We start from the raw sequence: 11,963 nt of genomic DNA, 5'->3' as shown, positions 1-11,963 counted from the left end.
GAAGAAGTTATGACATTTGGCGTGTACAAAACTTTAAAAAAAAAAACCGGAAGTCATCAGTATTATTTTTTGCTTCAATATATACATTAATAATTCTGCAAACCCACTGGGGAGGGGAGTCTGATATCGAAAGTCAATTGAAATCACGCTAAAAAAAACTTTCACCGTCTTTTGTGGCACGATCCTATATCCACGGGGTCATTTGAAGATTAACAAGTGTACACTCTGTATTGAAGTCCCACAAAATTGCAATTGGTTCAGTAGTTTAAGAGAGGATTTTTGAAAGATATCATTAATTGTTTCTCTAATTTTAGATAACCTGCCCACTGAATGGTTGCATTCTTTTTTTTTTTGAACAAATATTAAATTACTAAACTCAAGGGTGCTTAATGGGAAATTTATTTTGAAATTGGGCCGATGGATCTTGGAAAGAAGAGATAAAGTTCACAAGTGATCTTGTCATATTCATTTTTAGATTTCTTAATTCATCTAAACATTGCACAGTGTGAAAAACCTTTTTAGATATCAAAATCACATCTTACATATATGTTCTTCAGCATTTTTTTTTTTGCAGCGAGGTGCAGTTTTTACATATATGCTCTCACTTTTTATTAATTTAGCCGAAAATAGTTTTCAGCTCAATGCAGTGACCATACTTACTTCAAAAGTGAATTTCTTAAGAAGAAGGAAACACGTGCCGTTTTCGCTGATTGTGTGAGTTTTTTTAAATAGCATTTCTAGACTGATAGATTTATTATTAGTAACCGTATGTTGCTTGACTTATTGAACGCCCCTCGTATATTTAATAAAAATTGGACAGAGACAGAATCTTAAAACTCAATAATAATCATGATTATAACAAAACATTTGAAAAAAGTAGTTATGTATCAAAAATGTCTAAAATATGTTCATGAATGTAAGTTCTTATATAGTAGACATGAAAAATGAATATAAAAATAAACATAAATTTAAAATAAAGAATATATTTCAAAGATTTATAATTTATGGTATATTAATCGATGAATATTTTTCTATATTTTTCTGCTACATTTTTAAAACAAGTAATTAATTTGTATGAAACAGACACAAATATAAATAATAAAAAAACCCACTTAGAACAAGACTTGTGCGACGTACATTTCTATACAGTAATGAAAAATAGAACGTAAAAGTGACTGATCTTTAGAAAAATATATTTAAAAAATAAATCAATTGAAATATGTGAACAGGGAAAGGAAACTGATTTTTAAAAATGGATTTTTGATCGTTAAGCAACACCTAAGGGAAGCAATCCAGTAAACAAATATATACAAAAATGATTGACAACTACTTGTCAAATTTATTTGCAAAGAAAAGCGCTGTTTCCCATAATTGTTTTGCATATTGTCTGATCTCTTCATCAGATGACTTGATATCAGGTAGAAATGGTACTACAACTACCTCTGTTCTTTCTGAAATCTTCTTACATCGACATGATTTCACTCTATATTCCTTCACTCTAGACACCTCTACACGCAACGTGCGCCAAATTCTTTCTTGAATGTTCAAGGTTTTATTCGAATAAATTTCTGTTTCTTTCTCTCTAATAAATGTTATATTATTGTTGTTAATAATAAATCCTTCGCTATTTTTCCTAATGAGTGCTCCACTTCTGCTATGATTTAGAAGGTCACCGTGTCCTCCGACAGTTTGCAAAGCGTGTCTGTTCAAGTTTCTGAACGACTGAATTTTGCACCTAATGTCAATGGAGTTTCCATCTTCGTTTTCTTGTGTTGTCTTTCGTATTATTTGACCAATAAACCATTTTATCTGAGGGACCTCAAGTTGAAGGAAATGCAGATGGTCATCGAGGTCACACATACCCCACCTTCCAATTCTAACTTTTACGTTCCTTTGAACATTTTCTCTATTAAAATAAGCATGTAGAAATCTCTTAAGGTCGTCTGATTCACCCTGCATTGGTAAAAAAGCGAACGAATAAGGCACACAGACGTGACCATTTCCATGCGTTTCAGATTTAAGACGTTCGCGTCTTTCCTCAAAAGTTTGCAAAGTTTCATTCAATTCTGATAATGGCATGTGTCTTTTCTCTATATCCATGATATAAAATGTCCCAAATGCAAGAACAATGCTCAAATCGCCATGAAAGATGTCACTATATTCATCTCTGATTTTGTCCCACTGTAAGAGAAATGAACTTTGAAAGAAATTCTCACTACATCCATCACTATGGTTTCTAAGACGGGGGTGATACCGCTTCCTGATGGTATGATTGTGTTGGCATAAACCTCTGTGGGGTAGAAATATTACTTCGTCATTTTCTTGTCTACTCCCTTCAAACAACATTGTAAAGGTGCAGGTACCATCGATGGTTGTTTGTCCGCTTTTCGTAGCTGTTATCTTTTTAGATTTTACCGAAAGGTCAAAGAGAGCCTGGTTGAGACGCATTAGTTGGATATCTGTTCCAACTGCTTCAATTTTAATACCGTTAATCAATCCAAAATCCAATAAATGAATTGATACATCTATGCCAGTTATTTTCATTAATTTAAATTTTGCATATTCTTTAGCATATTCGACTGTACTCCAAGACTCCACAGGTAAGATACAAGAAAAATATGTCTCTAACTGGTCGTTTTCTTCACGACAAGAAATGTCCACAGCTGCATGACATGCAATTTCGTGGTATACAACCAAGCACCTCTGAATAATCTCCTCCTCAGTATTTTTTAGCCATTGAAGAGAAGTTCTTGGTATTTCTGAAGGGGCAGATATACTCTGGATATAGCGTCTGATGTTTTTTAAGCAATCAATTAAAATTCTTGTTCTGATATATGACTTGGAAATATCTATGTTATCAAAAGATTTCTTTAGGAGCATAATGGGTAGCATGTCTGCAATGAGGTCCATAGGAATTTTGGTAAGGGTATGTTCCCATAAACATTCAAAGAGAAAATGTGCTACATGCTTTAAAGGTGTAGATTTGTCAAGAAACTCATTCAGTAATTTGCTTTGTGTTAGGATCATTTCATTCACTATCAATGTTATAAATCCTTCCACACCTTCAGCCAATTTTATCTGATAACATAACTCTCCTTCAAAAGGACCACTTTTCACACTAGTTGCAAAACTATTTAAATATTTTATAGTTAAAATTCCTAGTTCTGAATTTTTTGTTCTGATTCCCAAAAAGTGGTGGTTGTCTGGACATCTTATCACAATTCCATTTCCAGATAAATTAATCCATTCTAGACGGACTCCAGAAGGCGTATTTTGTTCAACCTTGTGACGTAATTTGCGTAGCTTATCTAGAGAACTCGTTCGCTCTGTGACCAAAAGTCCCCAGCGGCTCTCAAAGGATCGTTCGATATTTTCAAAGACATTCTTAAATTCCTGATTCTTCTTCACCAGACAAAGAATATCGCCAACAACCCAAGGAAAACTTAAAAATCGAGGGCTCGACATTTTGTACGTGACGGTATACCAAATAGAGGCCTTTCTAAATATTTGACTTGCTGATTCAAGTGAAAAACGGCTTCTTTCTCCACCAAACTCTTCAAAGAAAATAACTCTTGTTTTTCTAAATAATAGGGATATTTGGTCTCTAACTATCTTTCCAATCTGAATCTTCTCGTCATCTGAGTAACCTTTCCCACTTATCAAATCTTGTATCAAACCAGTAATAGCTGCAGATTCGTCTTTTATCCCATATCTTTTCATTATTCTCAACAGTTTGTCATTGTAAAGATTTCTTTGTAAAATTGCATGCCTACATTCTTCTTCGGAAGGAAGCAATATTAAGTCTTCGTCAGCAGCGAATTCGAAAGTTTTCTCTCTTAATATGTTCTGCTGCAACATCTGATTTTGACGGAATAGTTTTCCGAGAATTCTGGAAGAGTAATATAAGATTTTATCTCTTTTCATCATGAAATCGGGATACTTTTGGGGAAGGAACTCTGTGCGGATTTGTGGACTTTTACCCGTTTGTAGACAATCAAGAACGCCAGAATACATTTCAGCTAGTTCAATACAACAGTCTGAAAAAATACCTTCCTGTTCACTATCAGACCTCGCTAAATGGGACTCTGCTATGATTTCTAGGTGATCATTCTTTAAGTAATTCACCAAAAAGTCAGCCATGTTTGTTCCTTGAACATCCGAGGCCAATTTCTCTTCTGAATCATTTTGAGAATTTATCTTGTTTTTAAGTATAAGAAACCGTTTATCCCAAAGAACGAAATACTCATCACCATAAATATCATCTGATGGGGACATTTCATCTCGAAATGGACGTGGACCACATTGTGGAAAAACAATACAGTCGACCACATGCCTGAGGCCAGGAACATCTACAGCTTCAAATATTTGAAGATCTTCTGGATGAATACTGGGATATTTTGTGACCAAGACTTTACCCAATACAATTTGCAGCTTTTTCCCAGCATCAGATGGGTCTTTTGAATATTGAATAAACACTTGTCCATATTTCAGTGATCTACTTTTATCAGAAGTACCGATCATGTTACGGCCTTTATCTACATCTATCTGAATCCTTGTCCTCTGTTTTAAATCATCGAGTCTATGGTGGTAAACTCTTAATAGTAGAGACCTGAAGAAGGGTTCCCGAACAAAACTTATTCCTTTTTCGAATAAATTTTGAAATTTTATGTCCAAAGATATCTGTAAGTTATGAAAAATATGTTAAAATCAACTTAAAATTTAGTATGACTTGTGTACAAGAACAGAACATACAATGGTTGATCATATAGTTTTCATTAAGGAGGCTGGGGGGTCAACAAATTAATCACAAATTAACCACCAGATTTAACGTATTTTTTTTAGATACGGTAACTTTAGCTGTCTACTATCATTTCACAAAGAAAAAATTCATACATTTTAGTTTTAAAATTTGATCATTTTCTATATCTTCTTATGGAGCTCTCCTTTTAAAGGAGATAAAAATAGTCTGAAAATGGCTGCCACACCCCAGCCTCGTTAAAATAAAGTATAGACACTTGTATGTTAATCTTGTCATACAAAGGTTCATTTCTTTACTGAATTTTAATTTTATTTATCTTTTTTAATAAAAAAAAAATGTGTTATAAATTTTCATTTTTTTAAATATTTTTTTCTATTTATTCATATTGAAAAAAACTGTTTTGCTTAGGTTTAGCATGTAAATATCACCGAGGCTAACCTGAAATTGAATTTCAAAATTTTTAGACTTCAGCAAAACATTACCTCTTTCAAAATTGTCAAAGCCTTTTCATCGTAAAGAAGCATGTCCGCCAATTCAAACAACATCGATTCTTGGAGATCCTGGAATGCATCGTCTGGAACCCCAAATCCAGAGAGTAATGATATTATTTTTCGGTTTAAATAAAGTCGTCCTGTAAAATGAATCATTAAAGTATTTTTCAAATAAGTTAAAGCTATATATGCCGTATTAGTATTTTATTTTAAAAGTAATAAATATATGTGGTGTCTCATCAAGTTATATAAGTTATATACTTTCTGCAAATAAGACAATTCCACTCCATCACTTTTAAAAGTTATGAAATATTATTTGGTAAATATTATTTTCTCTCCGTGTCGGATAAAAAACCGCCTCTTATTGAAATATTCCTGATCACGTTGTCTCGCATGTTTACAGCAAACAATGGTGCAATCTTGTGAATGAACCGAAAAGCATGATGGTCTACTACGTTTTTACTACAAACACGTGAGTTAGGGATTGTCAATATTGAGAGCACCTAAGAGTTGGTTGCTTTTTGTACCGAGGAATAATCACGTGCAATTGTCTTTTCAATGGACATTTTCGGTTGGGTGAACTTCTACAGCTGTCAGCGACTATGGATAAAGAAGTGTGGAAACCATGTTGTGCCAAAATAAAATAACCAATACAAACAAATGATATAATTTGATCAATCAAAATGGTTATTAGATACATTCGATTCTGCATTTCTTATTGGTTCAAAACAACAAAAAGTATTCCACAGAATATCATGTATAAATCTGCACAATATACCGAATGCCAAAACCAGAATACTACTAAATAATATAATTATATTCTTTACATATGAACCACAGTATTTCTGACCCCTTGAAAAGAATATAAAAAATCTTGCAAGTAGGTTATCAGCATTGGCTCGTGCTAATTCGAAAGTGAAATTTGGAGTTTGGCAGTATATTGTAGTGAATGAATAAAATTAAGTACCGATAGATATTGGAACCTATTTTACTTGTCAGATTTCTTCGAGCTAGTTGATTTTTATTCTAACTGTTCTATCCCCCCACCCACTTTAAAAAACCGATGCTACCTACCTGAATTAATTTTTCTTAATGGTGTTTATCGAAATGCTTGGTTGTGCCCTCAAACTGGAATAGTTTTTAGAGGCCTGGAATTCCTTGACCAATTTTATTTTATTAGCCCATCTATATTTCTAAGAAGGCAAGATGTATGGTATGTAAGTTTCATCTACATATGTTTTGTAGTTCATATTAAAAAACCAAAAGGGATTATTGACGATATCCCATTCAGGGTGTAAACATAGTAGATTAAATTACTTTCCATACATTGTACTTGACATAAAATATCTTTTGCGCATAATGCGCTCCATACTGAAGATCCGTAAATGTTCACCCAACCGAAAATGTCCACTAGCAGTACAGCACGGGGAAACTCTAAACAAACGGACCTGTACAATGAAGTGAGGAAAACTTTAATTTTTCATCATTGTTAATCATTTGTATGCAAATATGAGCATGGGATTAATTGATAATAATGTACATAATGCAACAAGTCTTTCTGAGAGCGATTTAAAAAACTAGCCTTTTTGAAAAACACATGTAGTATTTTATGTAGTAACCCATAAATGCAACTCATCGAGCTGATTGGTCTATTTGTGTCCCTCACTGAACAGACGTCACAAAAAATATTTTCCTCGACCTGATGATTCTTGCGATGCTTTTCCAGCGCACATGCGCAGATCCAGGATAAACGTCAGTCCTTTATAAATATGCATGAGAATATCGTGTTCTTTTCCTGATCAGTACTTTGTTAATACCGAATAAAATTTCGTCGAATTTGCAAGGATGCTTCATTTTTGGTAGCTTATCATACTCCAGAAATTTTTGTTCGGTTTCAGCTGTGCAAAAATACTGTTTAACACGGCATACATATCTTTAATAATAAGCCGATAAATTTCATCGTGAGTACACTCTATGTTTATTTGAGTATAAGTACAACAAACATAAGCATCTCGTGATGTATTACATATAGATTTCAAGAGAACAAAGTTCACTTAGGGCTTTTTGGCACTGTGAATTTCTGGAAAATCAAAGCTGCTTTTTTAGTTGACTAGAAAATACATAGTATACATTTGAATACTTGGTGACTGCATATTGCTTAATGCCCTGTTCACACGGAGAGTTTAATTCGAATTAAACGTAAGTTTACTGCGAATTAGCTTCGCTTAGCGTTCACACGGAGAATTTAATGCGAATTAGTTTAATTCGAATTAGTTTAATGCGCATTAAATTACTTCGCATTTGCTCCGTGTGAACGCTAAGCGAAGCTAATTCGAATTAAATTTTGACGCATGCGTAAGGCCAGAATTAAGCCACAGGACACGTGTTGGTGGTTATATATAGGTAATTGTGCTACATTTGGTTCAAAAATTGAGGGAAAGTATGTTAATCACTAAAATCATTGAATACCTGTAGCCTCTACATGATGTATCAAAGGATAGCTCTGCATACATGACGTGATTTACAAATGACGTCATAGTAGACTTACTGACGCCTGACTGTAGAATAAAAATTTTAATTCGCATTAGTTTACTTCGCATTAGCTGTCGTGTGAACGCAATTTAATTCGCATTAATTTGATTCGCATTAGTTTACTTCGCACTAATTTACTGCGAATTAAACTCGTCGTGTGAACAGGGCATTAAATTGCTCGCAGGAAAATGTATCATGATGTAATGAATTGTATCATTATCATAAAATTCTGATCATGTCCACACTTTTTAGCTGCTTTTTATTTATTTTATTATTTTTTTTTTTTAGATATTAATCAAAAAACCTGACCCAAAATGTTCAATTATCAAATAAAAGAACTGTTTCAGAAGATTATAATCCATGTTTTTTTTTTCAGATATTTAAATTCTTTGCTAAACATGCTAAATGTATTCAAATGCACCCACTATCTTCAAAATTCAAGAAGAGTGCAATTTCACCGTGCCTTGCTTCAATTTATAGACTTTTAGCTGAAACCTTTTTCTGAGAAAAGTAGGCACTCAAGTCTCTACTTTATATTGATGTTTGAAATGGGATATTGGGACTTGGTTAGATAATTGCTCAATGATTTAATGGACAAAGTGATCCTACCTATTTTATGAGATATATGGAGGATATGGAGATAACGAACAGTATTCAATATCAAAGTCCATAAAAATACAATTTGCAAAATAGGAGCAGAGCAAACACGAACCTCCAAAACATCAGACGTGGGATCAGGTACCATGGAGGAGTGAGCATCCCCTGCCGACCGTTCACACCCGCGCATTGCTCCTTTTCATGATCGGTAAATAACGGAAAATCCGTCGTCAATTCAGTGCATAAATAATGGACTAATAATTAATATGAAAAACGTCAGCCACAGATCAGCATTTGACTCAGTGATAAATTGTATTTGCTGACAAGGTCATGGTATCGACCATAGAACGTACGAAATGATGACTTTAAACGAGACTGCTGATAGTCTTGTTTCATCAACTTGTTTGTCAATAATATACCTCGTTTTAGAAATTGTTCATAGGTAGAGCGTGCTCTAGCGTAGCGAATCAACTGAGATATGTAAACTCCGTATGCAGGTGATGAAGGTATTGCTGCAGGTAAGGAAAGATGACGACAGGAAAGTTAAAGTCATCATGTTTATCATAGAGCTTGGTTGTTAGATTACCATTAATGTCTTTTTCAAGTAAAATATCCAAGTATGAAACAGAAGTGTCAGACTCTGTGGTATCTTTTATCTCAAGATCACCAGGATATATCGTTTCGACATAGGAATGGAAATTACTATTGTTAATTGACAATACGTCGTCGATATATCTAAATGTCGAGTTGAAGGCCACAAGCTCTTTCTTCTTTTCACGCATAAGATTTTGCATAAATTCTGCTTCATATGAATACAAAAATAAGAAAACGAACAGCATTCAATCTCAAGTGTCCATTAAACAATACAAAATTGGAGCAGAGCAAACACGGTCCTCCTTTAAGAATTTCAGTGGTGGAATGTTATTTAAGATAAAGAACAAATGCCTAATAAATAAAGTATTATTGATTTAGTACAAAAGCTTTGTAAAGCAAAGAACAAAAGTAAATACCTGGGTATGATGTCTTTAAAATCTCCAAACATGAAGAACTTGATTGATGTCTTTTCAGACTCTGCCTAATGAATAGAGTTATTCCTTGTTCTAGTAACGGATCTTGTACCACTACACCTTTACATCCATTGTAGTGTATTTGAAAAGCAGACGGTACAGCTTTTATGTTCATTTCTTTTGCTATCTAAATTACAATTTGAAAAAGATATATATATAAGTTCTCTTAAATTTGGTGTCACAATTTTATTATCTAGTTATTACTAAAATTCAGTAATTACCTCGGTAGCTGTTTTGGTTGAGATCTTTCCAATGCAATCTATGAGACAAATCCCACTCATTTGAAATTCTCTATCATAGATCACTTCCTCTGTACATATTTTAGCATCTAACTTGAGGTTATATTCAGAGAAGCTGAGTCCAAAATGCGAAACGTAGGATGCAAAACTCCTCTCTTCAGAGAAGTTACCGTGTTTTTCTCTTATAAAGGCTGCTGTGATCCCATCATGAGAGCTATAGAACCAAAAACCATGCTCTCGAAGTTGTCCATTTGAACATCCTAATAATTCGTAGTGGCGATCATAAATTGTCAAACCTTTATTGAAGAATCGTTTCAAGTCTGCAAAAATGCAATCTAATCCATAGGGCTGCATAGCATTAAGCCTTTTGTAATCCTCATCGCGATATGCAAGCCTTAAGAAGTAATCTTCATTGTACTGGCGTACAATTCCATTCTGAAGTATTGGCTCCTTTGGGAGTAATACACACTTTGAAGGTGTCAACAAAACTCGCCTAACCATTAAATAATGCCGAGGAACATCCTCCTCCTTTAACTGTTTTGTCATTTCAGTCGCTTTCGAAAATTCATCCATGAAATTAATGAATGGTTTTTCTGCAATATTTTCTACCATTATGCACAACATATGCGAACTGACTCCCATTTGAACTATTTTCTCAACGACTGAAGGAGTTAGATGGTCAACAACTTTAAAACCCTGTGAGCACATTGATTTCCATGCATATGCCATTTCAAACCCTTCAAAATCTACCGTAACCTCGTCTTGGCAATTGTCAACCTTCATGCAAGCATAAGCAATGGAAATATCCACACACTGCAAAAAACAACTGATTCTAGAAACAATCGTGCTATTTTTCTTAAACCTTATGCAAAAACAGTCTAAGTGTCCAAACTTTTCATATCCATATTCACTGGCTGGTATTCTTTTTGTTCCCTCGTACGAATGAAAGTCTGTATTTTGAAATAATTTTGGTGTAGACTTCACATTGATGTAGAAAATTGTTTCACTTTCTTGTAAATCAACTATAATAAAGTTGTGGAGAAAGTTATACCACATGTTTATTTCCATCTTAATTTCAGAGTTTGCAATGACCAACAAAGACTTGTCCTGTTGAAATTCAACGGATGCAACGGATGCAACTGTTTCCCAGTGCCTTACAAAATTAATCGGAGAGATCATGCTTCCACCAAGAATTTCAACCTTTTCTAAAATTTCTCGTGACTGTTGGGGAGACATGCAAGATAGTCTTTTTCTTGGAAGAAGTTGCAACCAAGACATACTTTCTATCGATCGTAGATTTATCTCCCATAGTTTTAAGACTTCCGACAACACCAGTGCATTATCCATTGACGATTCAAAGATCACATTATACGAGATCTTATGGTCAGCATAGGTATGGATGTCATCTAAAGAAATATAAACATAAGACCTAATAATTGTACTAAACGTTCATGTACATGTATGTGTATATTTGTTTGTTTGATTGTTGTTTAAGGTCTGTCTAGAGTATTTTTCACTCATATGGCATCTTCGCTATTCTAGGGGAGCGGATCGAACCGAAAACTCTTGATTAGTGAAGATTCGGGCGATTGTATGTATTAAAAAAATTAAGGAAACTGCTACGTTTGTATCACAAAAACATAGCATTCTGGACATCGTTATGTTTATTTCTGCTCATAATTACACGGTAGACATGTCTGTCTTTCTTCCTATTTAATTTTAAAAAAAATTAAAGAGAAACTAACCAACCAACAGACTCGAAAATTACACCGGAACAATGATTTTCTTTTCATTGTAAATAAAGCAATTTCTATTTCTTAGATACCCAAAAAAACTTACCTCTTTCCAACCTTTTCGCATCAATGAATTTTATTGTTCCCGGTAACTTCCTGATAAATTTGTGTACTGATTCTTCACTCTTAAGATAAAATAAATTCAAATTAAAACGTTCTTTCCTGACATCTGATAGTTCTGTACTAGCTGGTTCCGCCATCCTTAACAATTCCCCAATTTTATGATAACTGGTTGGGCATTTTTGGAAAAAGCAGTTTTTGTTTAAATATAAATTACTGAGAATTTAAAGAGAAACTAAACTGAAGACTAAGTATATTGTATGTAATGTTTATAACGTTAAATTAAATGAGGGCATGACAGGAGACCGACAATGAATTATGGCATTTCAAACAATTATCATTTGATCTTAGGTTTAAATAGACAAGACCCGCTATAGGTTAACATTTTGCGCAACAGACTTTTATAGTCCTGAAGCACCCATGGT

General features: G+C 33.8%; 2 protein-coding genes across 2 annotated transcripts; both read right to left on the bottom strand.

The window, feature by feature from the left end:
• Positions 1-1,247: 1,247 nt before the first annotated feature.
• Positions 1,248-5,375, bottom strand: LOC134268569 (uncharacterized). The gene is made up of 2 exons (XM_062750834.1): positions 5,242-5,375; positions 1,248-4,680 (listed from the first exon to the last, which is right to left on the bottom strand). Exons 1-2 carry the CDS (start codon positions 5,302-5,304, stop codon positions 1,327-1,329), a joined length of 3,417 nt encoding a protein of 1,138 aa, XP_062606818.1. The 5' UTR covers positions 5,305-5,375; the 3' UTR covers positions 1,248-1,326.
• A 4,274-nt stretch (positions 5,376-9,649) lies between these two features.
• On the bottom strand, positions 9,650-11,678 carry LOC134268570 (uncharacterized). The gene is made up of 2 exons (XM_062750835.1): positions 11,525-11,678; positions 9,650-11,091 (listed from the first exon to the last, which is right to left on the bottom strand). Exons 1-2 carry the CDS (start codon positions 11,676-11,678, stop codon positions 9,650-9,652), a joined length of 1,596 nt encoding a protein of 531 aa, XP_062606819.1.
• Between the last annotated feature and the right edge of the window lie 285 nt (positions 11,679-11,963).

Source organism: Saccostrea cucullata, unplaced genomic scaffold (genome assembly GCF_032062105.1).
Source record: "Saccostrea cucullata isolate Sc308-1 unplaced genomic scaffold, CSIRO_AGI_Scuc_v1 ctg9982, whole genome shotgun sequence".
NCBI classification, from domain to species: domain Eukaryota; kingdom Metazoa; phylum Mollusca; class Bivalvia; order Ostreida; family Ostreidae; genus Saccostrea; species Saccostrea cuccullata.
The sequence above is the reverse complement of the archived record's forward strand: the minus strand, read 5'-3'. Positions and strand labels throughout refer to the sequence as shown.